The following is a 20,525-nucleotide window of genomic DNA, read 5'->3' as shown; positions in this document are numbered from 1 at the left end:
TGGTGGGAATCATTTGGGTCTTTCCCATTTGGAAACGTTACAGACTCAAATCCCGCTCTAGTACAAAAGTTTACCACCTTTCAGTTGACGGACAGTGACATTAACGGTGACATTAACATCCTCTTGGTAGCAGTTTCATAACTGTGGTGTGTAGATTTGTCAGGTTATTGAATGCAATGGAAAGTGTTTGGAGGCCAGAGCCCTGTTTAAGCTTCTTAACCCTGTTCTAGCTAGAAGGGGTGTTTTCACCATGTGATCTGGTTTAGAACATTAGAGAATTAGGAAAAGTCAACAACATGAGTCGGTTTCTTTTGACAGTGTGTCATGCTGGATCCAAAGAGTTTGTGGGCATGTCAGTGCATCAGGGTGGCATAGTGGAAAGAGTGAGGGATGGGTAGCAGATCTGAGTTCTAATCACAGCTCTACCCCTGAACTGCTGTGTGATCTTAGGAGTCACTTTAACCTCTCTGGGCCTGTTTTCTCATGTAAAATGGGGTTAATGATTTCTGCCTCTCCCTAGCTCAGAGGGATATGAGGATGAGATAATTGATGTGAAAGTTCTTTGGGTAAATAGAAATGTTATATCAGTACCAAGGTATCACTATGACAACTTGATGGGCATAATAAAATGCTACTTTTTCTGATTAGGTTTATATATACTTTTGTGTGTGTGTGTATATATATATACTTTTTGGATAAACACAACCTTCATGTTTTAGGGGAATTGGGTGTACAACACTTGTTAATACTGAAATGCCGGTTTGGGGCACTAATCTTACATCAACATATTTTGCAGGGGCACAGAGGTAAGGGATTCCTTTCAAAAACAGAGACCACAAAACACACACATGTATTAGAGAAATAATTTAATGACAGGAATTCCAGTGTGCCTTTTTAAACAGTCTCTTCCATTCCTGTCTAAAATATAATCTTAATTTAAAGTTGTTCTAACTTTGCATGGGCATCCATCAGCTGGACTGGAAAGAAATGAACTGAGAGACATGTATTCTGACTTGGTTGTCTTGGGGCCGGCAGAATATTGACGAGGTGGGTCTTTGGGCTCCACTGTACTGTCAAGCATCTGGGTAAGACTGACAGAGGTCCATTAAAATAGGCATTTGAGCAGGGGGTTGGGATGAGGCCGTCCCCTCTTGGCTCCATTTATTTTTATTTTTTTTTTCGGAGGGGGTCGGGGTGAGCCTCTGCCTCCCCTCTCTTGGTCCCACCCTACTTGTCCTTTTCATTTTCATTCGGCAGTGGTCAGGCCCTCTTAAGCCCCCTGACAAATCCCCGGGGATTATGGAACATCTCAAGAGGAAGTTAAGTGAGTTGTGCCCTCTCAGAGGCTTTAGGCCTGGTTCTGGATCCTTTCATCATCAGATCAAACAGTAGCATTAGATTTTCCTTTTCCTTCCTCCTCATTTTATGGCCATGGATGGGGAGGGCTGGAGGGGATGCTACCTCTTTGGCTATTAAGGGTTAAGGAGGTTGCTGATTCTAGAACTCTGCCCTGAAACTCCTCTCAGCAGTGGCGTTCCTCTGTTTCTCTCTTAATTGCTAGTTGCCCCTTGGTATTAAAATTTGGCATAATACCCAGAAGTGAGGGCCCAGGGAAATAAGGACTTGGAAAGTTTCAGAATGGTCTCCCCCGTCTTGGGCAGTAGGATAGCTTAGGCGTCAAGAGAGGACAGGCTGCAGGTGCCGGGATCTGGCTTTTCCATCAAGCACCACTCACTTCACCATCAGGTGATTGCAAGCGAACCTCGCCCATCACTTAGCCTGGTTTGGGGAACCGGACACCATCCAAGGAAAAGGTAAGTGGTTTTCCAGAACTATGTGACTCTTCCTCCATCAGAGAGGCCCAATGAGCACAGGTAGAAGGTTGTACCAGTCCTCTGGCCCACAGTTCAGGAGGTTTTGAGAATTAAAGACATTGAAAGCAGCCCATGTGAAGCTGAAGTGAAGGCTGTTTACTGACCCCACTCCCTACCATGGAGCATGAAAGGGAAGTTACTTCTGCTTCTGCTCAAGGGAAAGGCTTTTGGCAGGGGGCATGCTCAACTCCACCCAGGGTCCCATGCCCCTCCCAGCCAAGTCGCTGGGAGGGAAAGAAGGAGTAGGTGGTGGGGGTTATTCAGCCTCCTGTACTGCTGCCTACTGCAAAACAAAATGGTTTTCTGAATAAACTCCAGCTCCCCTTATCCTGGGAATTCCAGACAAGATAAGCCACTAGGCCAGCACCTTGCTGTTTGTTCTGAATCTCACAAACACAAGATGAGGAAGTGAGGCTGGGGCCCGAAGCCCAGCCTGCTAGCAGACTGAAGGAGCGATGAGTTGCGCTTCTCAAGACAATGGGAGAAGGAAGAAGGTTTCACAAAAAACAACTAGCCGTTCCAGATCTCATACCTACCAGCCCTTGTAAAGAGTCTGGCAGTTTGAAGTTAGCTTGTTGGAAACAATTATTTACAACTTCAGAGATTAAACACTCCCCAAGTCCCACCCACCTCGGAGAGAGTAGAACGGGAGATGGGGTAGATTTTTCTGGATGCAGCCATTTGTGGGGGAAAAAATAGAAAGAGACTACTGGAGTTTACATCCCCCATGCTGCAAGTAAGACTTTTCTTCTCTGTTCCACCAATGGCGTTTAGTGGATGCTGAAGTTGTCAGTTCTTTTGAGGAAACAGAAACAGAGAGCAACAGAGAGAGACCCATGAAGTCAGATTATTTCCTCATGCCCTCAGTTAAAACCTGAGATGAACTGTAGCCTTGCCTCCAATGAACAGACTTTGCTACAAGGATGTGTTGTCAGTATGGTTCAAACTGGCTCATCATCAACTTCCTGCTGTATTCATAGGCCAGGAACAGGGCCCCATTGGCAGGGAATGCTCGGATCATAGTAGGCTTCAGTCCAGAATATAAGGCTGTTACCCCTACAAAATAGAGACAGAGACCAGTTGGTATTTGCCACAGAATACCTGGACCCCGGGAATAAGAGTCACCCAGCATGTTCAAGGAGACCCCCGCCCCAAATGGGGCCTAGCCGACTAGTTGCACAAATGATTAATTCTCAGGATTTCCTCAATCCAGAGTTGGAAGAAAGCAAAGCACATTATTTCCTCAGGACCATACTAGCTACTAGTACAATATTATTAATTATAATAAGAATATTTGTTAAGCATTTACTATGTGCCAAGCCCCAGGATAATAATTATTATTATGGTACTTGTAAAGTGCTTATTATGTGACAAGCACTGGGGTAGATACAAGTTAATTAGTTGAGACACAGTCCCTGTCCCATATGGGGTTCACACTCTTATCCCTGTTTTACAGATGAGGTAACTGAAGCCTAAAGAAGTTAAGAGATCGATATAATACAATCAGATCAGACACAGGACCACATGGGGATCCCAGGTTTTGGAGGAGGGGAGACTAGGTAATGGATTCCCACCTTACAGATGAAGAAACAGGCCCGGAAGAGTTAAGTCACTTGCCCAAGGTCACACAGCAGGCCCCTGGCAATGCCAGCATTAGAACCCAGGCCTTGTGGCTCCCAGACCTGGACTCTTTCCACTAGGCCCACTGCACCCTGTGTCCAGAGTTTATTTGTGCTGAACAAGTTCTCAATCCTGCTTAGAAAATGGGGCCCCAGCTGTTATAGCCACATTGCCCAATAGACATCACCACCAGTTTGGAGGCCCCATTCAGCAGGGACCCCTCAGAGCAGGATAGAGAGGCAGCACCAGAGCCAGTCTGGCCCGATGGCTACTTCTAGACGATCAGTTTGGTGTGGAAGGGAGGGCTACGCCCAACATCGTAATGAGAATAATAATAATGATAAAGGCACTATTCTTTGGATCAATTTCACCCTTCCTCTGGGAGGGTCGCTTTCCCCAGTGGTGGTTTGCATAGTGGATGGGTACTTCTTGCTCTGAGGCAATTTCTTAGCCCATAGAAACATTTAACAAAGCAGTATCACCACCATCCTCATCGGGAAAGACCTCTAAATAACCCAAGAGGGCCCAGTTCCTTTAGGAGCAAGTGGGCGCTGATCTTCTGTGTCGCCCTGATTTGCTCCCTTTATTCGCTCCCCACCCCCTCGGGCCCATGAGCATTTCTGTTCTTTTCCCGTAATTTCTTTACATTAATGTCTGCTTCCCCTTCTAGACCGTAAGTTCGTTGTGGGGCAGGGAACAAGTCTACCGACTCCGTTATACTGTACTCTCCCAGGCGCTTAGTACTGTGCTCTGCACACAGTAAGCGATCCATCAGTCACTAATTCAGCCCCAGCTCTGAAGGGTTGGGAACCTCCGCTCCAGACCGGCTTCTCCCCGCGGTAGGCCTACCTTCGTTTTTCACCACACTGGCAAACGTTCCCATAAAGCCTGCCTGCTTTCCTGACATGGATAGGACTTGGATTCTGGATTTGATGCAGTCCACCGGGTACACAGCAAGCCACAGGCAGCTTCCTCCGACACCACCGCTTAACATCAGCGGGACAGGGCCTGGAGGGAAGGACGAAGAAAGGAGAGTTAACCCCTTCGACCCAGACTTAAAGTCGACGCAATACTACCAAGGTGGTCTTCAGCAAAGGCTTTTGATTCTTTTTTATCTTTTCCTTTGGGAAAAGGAAACAGTTGGGAAACGGTGTGGGTGACAAGTCTCCGTGACCAGACCGAGACCCGTCCGTCTTTTGCGACAGGAGACTCCGTCGGGTTGTAAACGTCACTAGCAAGAGGGTCTCTACCTCCCCGTTGGTCCGCCCGCAGCGCCAACACGAACCTAGTTCCTCCTTGGATCTCCCTGATGCAAAAAACGACCGGCTCAGCTCATATCCACCGAAGAAGAAGAAGTAGCCTGGAACTTCTCGGAGCAGAGTGCTCGAGAGCCCGTGGTAGAAGCCCAGGGGCCCATCCTTGCTCAGAATGCTCTTCACTACGGACCAAACTGTGCTGGTGGAGTGGACACGTGAAAGACGAGAAGTGAATTCCAGGGGGGAGCCCAGCCTCTGGCTCTGCCCGCCATTCCTTCCCACCGCCTCCCGCGACAACTCCCCAACTAATTCCCAACCAAAATGACCGAATGAAGATAGTTTTGTTCCCATTTTAGAGAGGGAAACTTTGGGAGAGAGATAGTGACTCATCTAAGGTCAACTGACAGTCAATCAATCATATTTATTGAGCGCTTACTGTGTGCAGAGCACTGTACTAAGCGCTTGGGAAGTACAATTTAGCAACACATAGAGACAGTCCCTACCCAACAGTGGGCTCACAGTCTAAAAGGGGGAGACAGAGAACAAAACCAAACATACTAACAAAATAAAATAAATAGAATAGCTATGTACAGGTAAAATAAATAAATAAATAGAGTAATAAATATGTACAAACATATCATCATCATCATCATCAATCATATTTATTGAGCGCTTACTATGTGCAGAGCACTGTACTACATATATACATATATACAGGTGCTGTGGGGAAGGGAAGGAGGTAAGATGGGGGGATGGAGGGGGGACGAGGGGGAGAGGAAGGAGGGGGCTCAATCTGGGAAGGCCTGGAAGAGGCCTTCTTCCAGTCAGTGGAAGAGGCTAACAGAACTCTATTCTTCTGACTCCGTGGCCCTACTCCTGAAAAGCCGCTGTTACCTGAGGAGAGGATATTCTCCGCCAAAATCAAATGGCCTCAGGAGGGGTTTTTGTTTGGTTTTATATTTTTGGGCAAGGGTCTCTGCCCAAACTGCTGCAGGACCAGAGAGAAGGAATGAAACTGATTTCAAGCCAAGTCACAAAAATCTAATCATGCCCTATCAATACGGCATTTTGTTGACCCTTTAAAAGGCTCCCTTTCAGGTCAGGAAAATCCTCCAACTCAGCCTGGGAAATGGCATTCGTTAGTTATTAGTTCCCCGGCTGGGCAGGTGAATGCCAATTTCTGAGGCTGAGCTTTAAGGTGATCCGAAGCGAAATCCGAGGGATGATTCGCAGGAGGAAGTGCTCCAGCCGTTCAGAAGGAAGGCCAAGTGAATGACTCAGGGGAGTCCCACAACCTAGGACCCCGTTCCAGAATGATTCTGCGACCAAGGATTCAGTACGAAGGAGGTTTCCGGTTCTCAGCACCGAAAGCTCCAAGATAACGAAAGGCTGCAGGGGCTCTGCAGAAACTGCACTTACTTTTGGCCTTCTACTATCTTGCCCGATGCTTGCATTTCATACATGGTCTGGAGTCGACACTTCACGAGCTCCGTGGGACAGAGAACCAGGGCCGCAAACGCAGAGGCGAAAGATCCCGCCGCGGCATTCTGCAGATCGCTGCAACACAACACAACGTAACGGGAGATGCTCTGGCAAACCAGAGTGAACGTCTGCACTCTGCAGCAAGAAGGTACACGGGGAACAGTTGCCATCGGCTGAGAGGGGGGCAATTGGCTCAGGGTTCCTCTCCGGTGCACGTCCCACTGGGCAGTCACAGCACATGTGTCAAAAAGAAGGCACTGTGGCCTAGTGGGGAAAGCTCAGCACTGGGAGTCAGGAAACCCTGCTTCTAGTCCAGGTTCCTCCCCTGGCCTGCTGTGTGACCTGGGTTGGTCACTTTTTTTTTTTAAGGTATTTTTTAAGCGCCTACTACGTGTCAAACACTGTTCTACGTGCTGGGATAGATACAGGTGAATTTAGTCCCCGGCCCTCATGGGGCTCACAGTCTAAGTAGGAGGGAGAAGAGGACAACTGAGGCACAGAGGACCCAGGACCTCGGACTCCCACGCCTATGTTCTTTCCATTAGGCCACACTGCTTCTCAACTTAACTTTTCTGGGTCTCGGCCTCCTCCTCGGTAAAATGGGGGTTAAACACCTGTGCTCTCTCCCGTGTGGGTCGGGGACGGTCAATGACTGATCTGATTATCTTGTTCCTACCCCAGTCCTTAGCACATAGTTAGGGCTTAAGAAATACCATCGTTAGAAGACTCTTACGCTGTTGAGTCGTCTCCCAGTCCTTAGCACACAGTGAGGGCTTAAGAAATACCATCGTTAGAAGACTCGTCTTACGCTGTCGAGTCGTCTCCGACCCATAGCGAGTCCATGGACACATCTCTCCCAGAAAGCCCCACTTCTACCCGCAGTTGTTCCGGTAGTGTATCCATAGAGTTTTCTTGGTCAAGATACAGAAGTGGTTTACCATTGCCTCCTTCCACGCCGTAAACTTGAGTCTCCGCCGTCAACTCTCCACCGTGCCGCTGCAGTCCGGCACAGGGGAGTTTTGACTTGTAGCAGCAGACTTCCTTCTACTCGCTAGCCAGGCTAGGAATGGAATGGGTATGCCTCTGTTTGACTCTCCCTCCCATAGCCGAGACTGGTGGAATACTGGAAAGTCTCCAGGTGTGATCCTGAGAGGGGTATCGTTAGATTCAGCGCTTAGAACAGTGCTTTGCACATAGTAAGTGCTTAATAAATGCCATTATTATTATTATTAAGTAGTAGTATATATGCTCATTCAATATTTCTGTCTATCGCCCTCCAACCTCAGCTAGAGTGTTAGATCCTTGTGGGCAGGGAACAGGACTTAAGTCTCTATCTCCCAAGTGCTTTCTACAGTTCGCTGAAGAGATAGCATGATTACTACTTCTACATTTTACAAAGTTAAAAAATTCTCAAGGCTCAAAAGCAACTCTTGGAGTGGGAAGGATGGGAAAGGGGAGGAAGGGAAGGAATGAGTTTGACCAGTGAGCATAATTACAGGCTGTTTAGTGTATTGAGACTTTCAAAGAAACTGGGAGACAAACCCCCCCCCCGCAAAAGGCACCTTACAAAATGCAACCTATTCACCTTTCAGATGGCTCTGATGCTCATTAGGCTCCCCCTCTCCAGCTGGCAGGGGCTCACCAGGCTCGGAATTATGCAAGATGTCTTAAACTGCCCTACAGGCTCAGACACAGTTCATGCAAGCGCACAGTTTCGAGTCCACAAACCCCCACAGCCATTGCCTGGCTCCTGGGAATCTCAGTCAATTCAGTGACCTTGGAGAGAGGCTCTCGGGGGAGGGAAAAATGCCAAGAGGTATTTAAGCCTGTGATGATCAGACACAGTTCCTGCAAGCGCACAGTCTCGAGTCCACAAACCCCCAAAGCCATTGCCTGGCTCCTGGGAATCTCAGTCAATTCAGTGACTTTGGAGAGAGGCTCTCGGGGGAGGGAAAAATGCCAAGAGGTATTTAAGCCTGTGATGACCCTCTCTGGGCAGCGGTCCAATTGGAAATTCAGCTCCCCGACTGCCTACTACGAGTCTCTGTTGAGAGAAGAAAACGGACGGCCCAACTCACAATGTTGGCCAACCTCCTTTTACTTGCTCTCATCCAGTGGCTACCAATCAATCTGCTCATCAGGCAGAAACTCCTCACCCTGGGCTTCAAGGCTGTCCATCACCTCGCCCCCTCCTACCTCACCTCCCTTCTCTCCTTCTACAGCCCAGCCCGCACCCTCCGCTCCTCCGCCACTAATCTCCTTACCGTACCTCGTTCTCGCCTGTCTCGCCATCGACCCCCGGCCCACGTCATCCCCCTGGCCTGGAATGCCCTCCCTCTGCCCATCCGCCAAGCTAGCTCTCTTCCTCCCTTCAAGGCCCTACTGAGAGCTCACCTCCTCCAGGAGGCCTTCCCAGACTGAGCCCCTTCCTTCCTCTCCCCCTCGTGCCCCTGTCCATCCCCCACATCTTACCTCCTTCCCTTCCCCACAGCACCTGTATATATGTATAAATGTTTGTACATATTTATTACTCTATTTATTTATTTATTTATTTTACTTGTACATATCTATTCTATTTATTTTATTTTGTTAGTATGTTTGGTTTTGTTCTCTGTCTCCCCCTTTTAGACTGTGAGCCCACTGTTGGGTAGGGACTGTCTCTATATGTTGCCAATTTGTACTTCCCAAGCGCTTAGTACAGTGCTGTGCACATAGTAAGCGCTCGATAAATACGATTGATGATGATGATGATCACCCTCAGTAGCACTTACTGCCTGTCTGCTTGCCCCGGCAACATGAAATAGAACTGGACAAGGCTATTTGATCATCAATCGTATTTATTGAGCGCTTACTGTGTGCAGAGCACTGTACTATTTGATTGCATAAATCCAACTGGAAATACCAGGCGGAGTCAGTTTTTTCTTTGCTAAAATGAGGATAGACAGATGTTCTTCCTCCCCGTTGGACTGTGAGCCCCAGCTGGGACAGGGATATGACTGTATTTTACCATCCCCACCACTGGCACCTACTATGTACTTAACAAATACCACAGCTGCTATTTTTATTACTATTAATAATATCATCACTGAGGGGGAATCCTTACTGTAGTTGCTGCAGGGAGGTTCTTGAGCTTGATCTCTCCACTGTCAGGGGTGTTTTGAAGGAGGTGAGGTGATCACTGGTGCAAGTGGTAAGGCCTAATGAGGGTGTTCAAGTTTAATGACATTTCGGTGATTCTGGCGATTTTCCGAAGAGCTGGATATAAACAACCCAGATTACAGGGGAGGACATGTGACTCTAGAAGCGCATCAGAAGCATAGATTCTGACTAGCTGAATATTTTCCCATGTCTTAACCCAAGTGCAGCTACTGGACAGTTCTTCTGGCCTGGGGCTTTTGGTAAAGTCACTTTGTAGCTACAAGCCAAAAAAAGGTCTTAGTCAACTCCTTTTAGGCTGTGGACTGCGAGCTGGGGCCTGAAAACTGAGGTGTTCGTTTCTCCAGCTCAGGATGGGATGTATTCGGAAAAATCTCAAGGGCCCATGTGGGGGTCCAGACAGAAAGAAATCTCAAGACAGCAGCTCGAGGACTTTGGCCTGCTGATGGGTGGTGGGCTATTGGAGGAGAGCGAGAATTTTGGCCAAGCTGTGCCGATCTTTCCTTTTAGGCTCGCTCAGATCAGGCGGGTTCAATCTCTGGGAGAGAATGAGCCCCAAAATGGAGAATCTCTTGCTTAGGACATGGGCTTACCTGGGCTTTTTGCCATGTAATTTTTATAGGAGGTCTATATCTGCTTTTGTTTGTGCATGCCTGACACCATGGGGTTTACGAATGTTACAAAGCTAGAGAAGAGCTTAAGAGGGATACCTAGGCAGAAAGAGCAGCCAGAGGACCTGGCTCGGCCATTTCCCTGCTGGGTGACTCTGGGCAAGTCATTACTTCTCTGTGTCTCAGTTTCCTCATCTGGGGATTCAATGCCTGTTCTCCTTCCCCCGTAGTCTGTGAGCCCAGATGAGGCACGGCCTGTGTCTGATCTGATTATCTCGTGCCACGCCAGCATTCAGTACAGTGCTTGGCCCATTGTGAGTTTTTAACCATAATAACTATTATTGTGCAAAATCATGCTGTTCAGTACTCCTCCCTCTCTGATTTCCCATTGACATTTACAATGTCATTTTCCAGGTGCTTATTTTTCTAATAACTACAACAGAAACTAGAATTACTTTCTATTACTATCAAATCCAACCAGGGCCTTCCTCCATGCCTCTAGCAGCCCTCTGACAGGGCAGAGATTGGTTAAGGTCACTGGTCGGGGCTTGGCAAGTGTTTTGAACTGTAATGGGGGTCAGTGAATATAAGGTTCTATAGAGAAATACTGAGTCTTTTGGTATAGTGCCTCAAAGAGTCTGAATGAACGAATTCCAAACACATCAGAACAGATTGCTGAGGTAAACGCCACAAATTCGCAACTGACTTTGTTTCCTGACAAAGGCTTTTATCTTCCTGTATAAAGAGTGAGTCCAGCCCCCATTTTATTACCGTAGCATAAAGGGTTTTGGTTTGGCATTAAGGAGCTACTTTGTTGTCACAGATAGAGTTCAGTAGTTAACTGTATATGAAAATTCTCCATATGCATTTCTAGAGCCACAGCACAAGATTACTGGTCTGCAGTGCTTCAAGAATAAAATTAACACCCAGGTTCATCTCAGAAGATTAAAATGCAGTCTTGCCTGGTTCTATGAAGAGAACCAGTTCTAGGATGTATGAGCCTATAAATACTAAAAGGAACACCAAACACACTCAAAACCAACCTTGGCTAAAGAGGACATAACAGTCCCCTGTCCCAATTGAAAAGGTCTTTCCCAACCTCCTCTGTCACACAAGAATAGTTCCACTGTGGAGCTGTGGAAAACACCCTTGAAGAAGTCTGAAGGTCAGTTTGAGGGAGTAAAATATTATACAAGTAAGAGTTTACTTTTGAGGTATCCAATTAAGGGATTAAAAGGAGGACAAAGGAACATGATTTGTAGATTAACTGCCCCCCAAATGCCTGTGACTTACTATTTTCTCTAGTGTAATTTAAAGTATTCTTTATAACAAAATAATGTATAAAAGACGGATGGGTAGAAGTTCCATTGGACACAGAACCGCTGGGATCTCTGTCCACAATCGCTGAGATAAGGCAGACATCCGAAATCTACTTCAATCCAAGGATCTAGGTTACAACCTCTTCTCATTCACTTCTCTTTCTCCACATTCCCAAGTACTGTTGCTTTTCCAACTTCAAAGTCTCCCGCATGGATTCCTGCGTCCTGGGGAAACGGATTTCCGGGGTACGGAATGTATTTGGCCAACTGTTTCAAGAAGAACGGCCAAGTGCGGCATAGGCCAAAAAGCAGCACTAAAGACCTGGTGCCTTTGGCCATCAGCAGAGCCCTGACATTAGTCTTCAGTGTCTGTGAAGCAGTCTTTCAAATATATAGATTCCCCAAATCCTCCTCACTAGCTCTTTTTCACCACACTAGTATTCTCCTTGTAGAAAAGGGAGGAAAGGAGGTTGCAGAAGGCTAAGGGGCTGGTTTGAGGCCTCGCAAAAGCCCAACAGCCGAGGCAGTTCCCGTTCTGCTGCCATTCCCACAGAGCCAGCCTACGGCTCTGTTGTGGGCTGGGCCTCAACTTTGGTTCTAAACCAGAAATACGCTAAAATTCAGACATTTTCTAAACACACCAGTGGTTCTCTCTTTGAGATGAATAATCACGGTATTCCTTAAGCGCTTATGTGCTAAGCGCTGGGGTGAATTCAAGATAATCGGATCAGACACAGCCTCTGTCCCTCGGGGACTCACAGTCTTAGAGGGAGGGAGAGCAGAGCTCCTCTCCCCATTTCACAGATGAAGGAACAGAGGCCCAGAGAGGTTAAATGACGAACTCAGGGTCAGCATCACGGGCTCCAGGAACAATTCCGGGACTTTTGCTAACTGCCACCCGCTGCCGGCAAACACCACCGGGGTGGGAGTCCATGGCAGGTACTCACCTCAACTTTGTGTTCTTCTCCAGCCCGACAACCTTCCTGACAATCTGCTGGCAGAACCCGTAACACATGAAGAGGACCGAGTTCTCGGCGATGTTGGCGATCAGCGCCGGGCTGGTCCCCTTGTAGAAGCCCCGGAATCCCACCTGCTGGTACGTCTTCAGGCAGCAGTTCACGAGGCTCCGGTACAGGTGGGGGAACGTCTGCATCTTCACTTTCATGGTGTCAAAGGGCTGCCCGGTCAGCACGCACGCGGTCCCACCTGGAGGGCAGGGGACACGCCGTCACCTCTCGCCGGAGCCGGGGGAGGGCCACACGTCACGACCACTATCCCGCTCTTTCTGGGCAGGGCTTGGGTCTGCCAACGTTTTCGTTCGACACCCTCCTCAGCGCTAGTACAATAATTATAAAAATTACGATATCTGTTGAGCATTTACTCTGTGCCAAGCACCGTTCTAAGCACCGGGGTGGATACAAGCAAATCGGATTGGACGCAGGGGGCTCAGAGTCTCAATCCCCATTTTACAGATGAGGGAACTGAGGCCCGGAGAAGTGAAGTGACTTGCCCAGGGTCACACAGCAGACGTGGGGCGGAGCCAGGATTAAAACCCAAGACCTGCCGACTCTCAGGCCCGTGCTCTATCCACTATGCCGTGCTGCTTCTCTAGCGTAACTGGTACATAGTAAGCATCTCCCCCTTGTCCCCCTCTCCATCCCCTCATTTTACCTCCTTCCCTTCCCCACAGCACCTGTATATATGTATATATGTTTGTACATATTTATTACTCGATTTATTTATTTTACTTGTACATATCTATTCTATTTATTTTATTTTGTTAGTATGTTTGGTTTTGTACTCTGTCTCCCCTTTTTAGACTGTGAGCCCACTGTTGGGTAGGGACTGTCTCTATATGTTGCCAACTTGTACTTCCCAAGCGCTTAGTACAGTGCCCTGCACACAATAAGCGCTCAATAAATACGATTGACTGATTGATTGATTTAATAAATGCCAGGACTATAAAATGCCCGATTTGGATCATATCATCTCTTTAGTGGAGACGCCGATGAATAGTTTAATGGCCCCAAGTCGGAAGGAAGAGAACCGAGGGGTTTGGATAAACCACAGTGTTGGTCTTCGGGAGCTAATCATCTACTGCTAACAACATTTTCTACACAAGTTAAAGCAGGCACCTAACTGTGCCCCCCAATCATAGCTGCACTGGCTGACCCAAGTCCAACTCCTGCCCGCATTCTTTGGCTCTGTCTGTCTCTCTCCTGCGGGACTACAGTTGATCGCACCTGAAAAGCTACACAGTCCTGCTCTACAGCCGCCAGCAGAGAAACCAACCGATCTAAACAGAATGAGCTACTGCCTTTGGGATCCGGAGGACAAAGCTACGGTCTACTTCCCAGATCAGGCAATGAAAATCCCCAGGGATGAAAGAGACTGACTGACTGGATAACCCAACCAAAGCAAAAGACTTGTTCCCTGCCTCCAGAGGAGATTACAGACTAATGGCGGAGAAAGGCAGCCCCAAATTACGATCATTTCTCTGTTGACCCAAGCATTAGGGCTCTGACCGTCGCTATGTTCAGGAAAACTCGGGTTAGAGACTGTGCACTTTGACGCGCTCTGGTCATCGACTCACAACTTTCTTCCCACATCGTTTCAAGTCCTACCCAGACAAGAGGAATGTTTCCTAATTCAGAAATAGCATTCTAGCCAAACGGTGTAGTGAAAGATGCACATTAAAGGAGAATTATCTCTACGGAGTGGAAGCAAGAGGAAGAACAAGGATACAACTGGTACTAGCAAAATATACGAAATGAAATAGATTAGTAAGTGGCCTATGTTGGTCAGATACACCATCAATACTGACTTAAGTGCTGAGGATGGGTGTGAATTCAAGAGAAAAATTCAATATGAGAGGTTGCTGCATTTTAAAACATTAGTAGGCAAATCAAGAACCAGAGAAAAGCTAAGCAATTAACTCCAGCTACAACTTGGACAAGATCATGAGTTTAAAGCTAATGCTGAGGCATAATGATTTCTAAGTGATAAAGACATCGGGCCCAGGAATGCCCTGAAGCTCATGTGGATTTTTTTCTGAAGCCTTGAGCACTATATCTGTATTCCCAACTTGGGGATGGGGGGAAGCTACCGAAACAGAATTCTGCTTAAAAGGAAAAAGAAAGCAAACCCCAATACTTGCTGAAAAACCAGACTCTGGACACACTCTTCCAGGGGACACACTGGGGACAAAATGGTGTGTGTGGTTACCCAACTGATCAAATTATCTGACGGGAGTAACAAGGTCAACAAACCCAAGCTTGCCTCTAAAAATCAATGCTCAGGGTGTGAACAAAAAGTACCAAAGCCAACCAGGTCGTTTCATGCAAGAGGTTAAGGAAGGCCGGCGATATTGGGTTCTGTACAAACCGATACAACCCATTGTTAGGCAATGGGATGTAGTCCTTCGGGATGATGTTTAAAGAACCCGTTACAGCAAGAGGCGGCACCCTCTGAGGTTCAGTGAGCACAGGGCGGAGAGTCAGGCGTCTGGGTTCTGAGCTTGGATCAGCCACTCGTTCACTGTGTGGTTTTGGACCGCGTTTACTGCGTTCTGATAAGAAGTATACGGCAATTAGCCCACCCCATTTTGAAGATGAGCCCACCCTCCCTCGTGAAAGGATACTGAAAGCAAAGCAAACGAAACCAGAGTTCTGTTTTACTTTCCTGACAACCCCAGTGGTTGTGTCCCAAGGAACAGCAGGCTATTTTCCGGGCAGATTTTATTTGGCCTGGCTCCGTTTTCCCAGGATGTACCACGGGGAAAATACTTGGGTGTTACTTTCCAACAGAGGGGTTGTGAGGATGATAAAACCAACGTGTAGGGAGTTTAGTTTCCCGAGCTATGAGGTCAACGGACATCACCACCGTCATCAAGCTTAAAGCTCAGGCGAAAGGGGCCATCACAAACACCCGTGGCTCGATTGTATGGGGGGGTGGGGGGGGAGACAGAGAGAAGGCCGGGCTCCACTGGGGATTCAACTCCTACTTACTCATGCTAATGGGAGGAAGGAGAAAGACAAAGCAAACTTCTTACGAAGCAGCAGCTCGACCCTGAGGTACGGAAAACCGTGAGAGGAAGCAGAACGCGGCAGGAGACGAGGAGCTGGCGGGAGCCAGCGGGCAGAGTCCCATGATGGAAGGGCAGGGATGGGGGTTGGGGATAAGACGGGAGTTGGCAGGCATGTTCACGGGGATGACTCTCTCTCTTCGGAATGTTCATTCTGATCCAGGGAAGTGGTTGCGAACCTTAAGAAATGCACCTCAGTGTCCACTTTCAAAACAGTAGCGCTCCGCAGCCCGAGTCAGGTTTTCCAAAACTGGAATGTCAAAATTCTAATTTCAGCCACCTTCTCTTTAGGGTGAAAAAGTCAAAGCTCCACACTGGGGGGTTCTCCTTTAGAGAAGCAGCATGGCGGATTGGATAGAGCAAAGGCCTGGGCATCAGAAGGTCATAGGTCCTAATCCCGGCTCTGCCACTTGCCTGCTTAGTGACCCTGGGCAAGTCACTTAACTTCTCTGTGCCTCAGTTACCTCATCTGTAAAATGGGGATTGAGACTATGAGCCCCACATGGGACAGGGATTGTATCCACTCGATTTGCTTGCATCCACCCCGGCGTTGAGTATGGTGTCTGGCACAGAATAAGCGCTTAAGAAATACCACCATTATTATTATTATTACTGGATGGAGGGCAGTAGGACAGTCTAATCTCAACCTCTCAAAGTCATCCAGGTAGAGTCTTGAGCTGAAACCACTTAAGCAGAATAGGATCAGTTCTTTGCCATTCTATAGCAAAGTTACCCTGGGCAAGTCACTTCACTTCTCTGTGCCTCAGTTACCTCATCTGTAAAATGGGGATTAAGACTGTGACCCCCAAAGTGGGATAACCTGATAACCTTGTATCTACCCCAGTGCTTAGAACAGTGCTTGGCACATAGTAAGCGCTTAACAAATACCATTATTATTATTATTATTATTATTATTACAGCAAAACAAATTGCTGTGGCAGGAAGTCGTTGGCGGAGTGGTACACTCCTCCCCAGGCCCCAACCATCCTTCTGCGCCTTCTTTGGATGGGCCAGAGGACTTTACAAACATCTATTCCGTTAATCCCCAGAACATCTCTGGAAAGCAAGGCCGGGATAGGAAATTCTCGGAGATTACCTGCAGCCCCCGCAGAGAGGTCAATGGCGGCTTGGATAGCAGGGTTGCTCTTCATGTTTTGGCTCTGGCTCACCGCACTCTACTGAATCAAACTTGTAACCGGCAGTGCAGACCCCTGGAAGCAAACAAAAGATAAGTCTTGACGGACGCCTCAGCCTTCTCCGGGTCTATGGCTACCAGCCAAATCAAGAGGGCCAGACGGACGGTCCGTTCTGGGTTCATCTGGTCCTGGAGCCGAGGTGAGGATTCGGAAAGTGGCGAGTCGGCGGGGGATAGTAAAGGGAGACAAACTCCATCTCCTGCCTCCCTCCCCCACCGGCTCCCAATCTAGCTCCATGCCTGAGGAATCCTCAGACATGCGCTCGTGCGGGCACCTTGGCCTGTTCCCGGTTCCTCAATCAGTCCCCTTTGTCAGTCAGCCGTATTTCTTGAGCACTTAACGTGTGCAGAGCACCGTTCTAAGCGCTTGGGAGAGTACAATATAACAACACAGCAGGCACATTCCCCACCCACCACGGCGACACCTCTCTCTGGCTCTCCCCACTAGCAGAGAGAGGGTTTCTTTCTCTCTGAGCTTCTGTCCAAAGCCCAGTAGGCCGACTTGGGGACACGGCCAATGCTCCCAGATTCCGCACCGTGGGTCACCTCCCCTTCACGGCGGCAGTTGGTCTTGGGCCAATGGCCAACGGCTGCACCAACCTGGATCTGAGAGACGGAGGGATGGATCGACCTGGATCTGCGAGCGAGCTTGGGATGAGGGCCGATGTACCCGGTGAGCCCCGGAAGGCTGACTAGCAAGCGGCAGAAGGAGCTGGTCAGAGTAGGGGAGAGGGGCGACTTGGGCTCATAACAGGTAGTGACGGTCACTCTTTGATTTGTTCCCTTAAAGGGGCCCACCACCTGTCTCCACGTACCCTCCCCTCGGGCTTCTGCGCTGGACGTGGCGGAGAAGGAGATTGGCCGAAAGCTCACAAGGTCATACTGGGGTGAAAGTTTCTAGGGCCACATCCTCTCCTCCCCCACACTGAATCCGGACCAGGACACGAGCATGGAGCCCGCCACATGCCTCCTGTGTGATCTTGGGCAAGCCTCAGCTTCCTCATCTGTAAAATGGGGATTAAGTACCAGAACCTAAAAAGCCGGCAATAGCACTGAGCTGCCAAAGCCAATGCTAGTTGCAAGCATTAATAGCCTGAGCTGGATGCTCAGTTATGGATAAAATCACAGACTTATCGACACAGAATAATGATGAAGATGACCTTTCTGTTCATCCCTGGGCTTTCGTGAAAGAAAAGAAAGGGTTTAAAAAAAAAAACAGACGCCCAATTTTAATTACTTGGATGGATTTTCGAGTTCTGGGAAAAGCAGTTGAAGGTAAGGTAGCTGTGTCATGAATTCAGATGCAATGCAAGACTCACTACTGTTTTAGAAAGTGCTGCTCTGAAAAACATTACACAAGTCAAGATGAATGAATAATGTATATAAAGAGCTTTGATTTAAAAAAAAATAAAGACTAAATGAAAATGTGAATCAGAATCAGGACAGAAGGCCTCAAAATGACTTAAAATCATTAAACCCATATTCAATGATCAAGAATTTTCCAGTGCAAAGGAATGTTACAGTAACTTAATTGTCAAGAAATAAAGCAAAGAATAGTCAGGATAGTTTTCTACAAAGTGCAAGACAAGGAAAAATACGACAATTAGTGGTGTGTACATTTATAAAAGAAAACTTTTGAGAAAAAAAAAGTAGCACTTTTGTCCTCTACTTAAAATGAAACGGAGAGGGACAGAAATCAGAAATATCGGTTCCTCTGCTAAAGCTCTGCTTAACTGTAAGAACTGCATCTGTAAGGTGCTTACTTTGTGCTGAGCGCATTGCAAAAAGCTAGGTTATCTACAAGGTTACCTAAAACGGTAACCCAATTTGCTTGTATCTACCCCAGCGCTCAGTACAGTGCCTGGCACATAGTAAGTACTTAACACATACCACTATTATTACTACAAGACGATCAGATCGGACAGTCTTTGCCTCACCTGGGCATCACAGCCTACGGAGGAGGGAGAACAGGTATCTAATTTCCATTTTCCAGGTGAGAGAACTGAGGCCAAGGGAACTTAAACCACTCGCCCAAATTCACACGGCAGACAAGTGGCAGGGCCAAGATTCGAACCCGGGAACTGTTCTCTCCACAAAGCCATGCTGCTTTCTCAACTTCATTCTCAGATTGAGAACCAATTTCATCATTCTCCACTGCGGCTATCTCCGCTGAATCTAACTCCATTGGCAAAGGCCACGGAGCTTCATAAATTTCTGGTAATTTAGGGTTGGGCCCTATTAAGTCGTTACTGATCTCCTGCAGCACACAACTCGATTCCGGTCACCCTTCGATCTTTAAACGACTATAAAGACGAAAGCAACGACAAATCAAAATAAAACTCCTGCGGTCACTAAAGCTGGGGGTCCAACTTGTCCCCCTTTTGGACTGTGAGCCCATTGTGGGCGGGGATGGTCTCTGTTGCTGAATTGTACTTAGCCCAAGTGCTCAGTACAGTGCTCTGCACATAGTAAGCGCTCAATAAATAGGATTGAATGAGTGAAGGCCCCCAAACCAGTCATTCAACAGTGCTTTGCACATAGTAAGCGCATAACAAATACCACCATTATCATTATTATTATTATTCATTCAATCGTATTTATTGAGCGCTTACTGTGTGCAGAGCACTGGACTAAGCGCTTGGGAAGTCCAAGTTGGCAACATATAGGGACGGTCCCTACCCAACAGTGGGCTCACAGTCTAGAAGGGGGAGACAGAATCAATCAATCAATCAATCGTATTTATTGAGCGCTTACTGTGTGCAGAGCACTGGACTAAGCGCTTGGGAAGTCCAAGTTGGCAACATATAGGGACGGTCCCTACCCAACAGTGGGCTCACAGTCTAGAAGGGGGAGACAGAATCAATCAATCAATCAATCGTATTTATTGAGCGCTTACTGTGTGCAGAGCACTGGACTAAGCGCTTGGGAAGTCCAAGTTGGCAACATCTAGAGAGGGTCCCTACCCAACAGCGGGCTCACAGTCTAGAAGGGGGAGACAGAACAAAACAAAATATATTAACAAAATAAAATAAATAGAATAAACATGTACAAATAAAATAAATAGAGTAACTACTCACTGAGCCTCCCGGCTTAACCACCTGCTACCACAACTCCGCTGGAAGTACGGCGGGCCCTATTATTTCCCCGCCTTCTCCACGGTTCTGGAGGGCGGTGGTATTTACTGGACGCTTAGGGCACTGTAGTGAGCGCCTGCCGGCCTTGGGGGCAGCGTGGCCTAGTGGCTAAGGCCGGGCCTGGGGGGGGGGGGGGGGCGGTCAGAGGTCGTGGGTTCTAATCCCGGCCCCGCCACTCGTCTGCTGTGTGACCTTGGTTAAGTCACTTCACTTCTGTGGCTCAGTGAAGTCGGCTGTAAAGTGGGGATGGGGGACTGTGAGCCCCACGTGGGACGGGGGGGGGGGCTGTGCCCGCCCTGATTCGCTTCTCCCCGCCCCGCCCCAGCGCTCAGTGCAGTGCCCGGTGGCACATAGTAGGTAGTAGGCGCTTAGCAAATGGCCCAGTTGTTGCTCTTACTTGCCCTGCAGGCAGGTCCCCGCTGGTCCGCTTCTGTCTGTAGCGGGCGCTAGGGGGAGCCCAAGGCCACCCTGCCGCCGCTCCGCACATGGGCGGCGGGCACGAGCACGGGCGCGGGCACGAGCTCAGCACTGGCCCGGCCACGCCCCTCCAGGCCACGCCCCTTCCCCGTCCCGCCCAATCACCGCCCCCCGGTTCCTCCAGGCCACGCCCCTCCCCCGGCCAGCCCAATCATCATCATCATCATCATCAATCGTATTTATTGAGCGCTTACTGTGTGCAGAGCACTGTACTAAGCGCTGGGGAAGTACAAATTGGCAACATATAGAGACAGTCCCTACCCAACAGTGGGCTCGCAGTCTAAAAGGGGGAGACGGAGAACAAAACCAAACATACT

At 48.3% G+C, this 20,525-nt stretch overlaps 1 protein-coding gene across 4 annotated transcripts; it reads right to left on the bottom strand.

Annotated features, from left to right (window-relative positions):
- Positions 1 to 849: 849 nt before the first annotated feature.
- SLC25A15 (solute carrier family 25 member 15) lies at positions 850 to 20,176 on the bottom strand. 4 transcript variants are annotated; one of them, XM_038761564.1, is made up of 7 exons: positions 20,129 to 20,176; positions 16,499 to 16,613; positions 12,266 to 12,524; positions 6,170 to 6,307; positions 4,780 to 4,949; positions 4,344 to 4,502; positions 850 to 2,930 (listed from the first exon to the last, which is right to left on the bottom strand). In XM_038761564.1, exons 2-7 carry the CDS (start codon positions 16,551 to 16,553, stop codon positions 2,806 to 2,808), a joined length of 906 nt encoding a protein of 301 aa, XP_038617492.1. In that variant the 5' UTR covers positions 16,554 to 16,613; positions 20,129 to 20,176; the 3' UTR covers positions 850 to 2,805. The 4 variants fall into 4 exon arrangements, with proteins under 4 accessions (XP_038617492.1, XP_038617491.1, XP_038617493.1 ...); XM_038761563.1 differs by lacking the exon at positions 20,129 to 20,176 and adding an exon at positions 19,675 to 19,825; XM_038761565.1 differs by lacking the exon at positions 20,129 to 20,176 and adding an exon at positions 18,535 to 18,639.
- Between the last annotated feature and the right edge of the window lie 349 nt (positions 20,177 to 20,525).

Source organism: Tachyglossus aculeatus, chromosome 20 (genome assembly GCF_015852505.1).
Source record: "Tachyglossus aculeatus isolate mTacAcu1 chromosome 20, mTacAcu1.pri, whole genome shotgun sequence".
Taxonomy (NCBI): Eukaryota; Metazoa; Chordata; class Mammalia; order Monotremata; family Tachyglossidae; genus Tachyglossus; species Tachyglossus aculeatus.
This window is presented reverse-complemented; position numbering and strand designations above follow the sequence as displayed.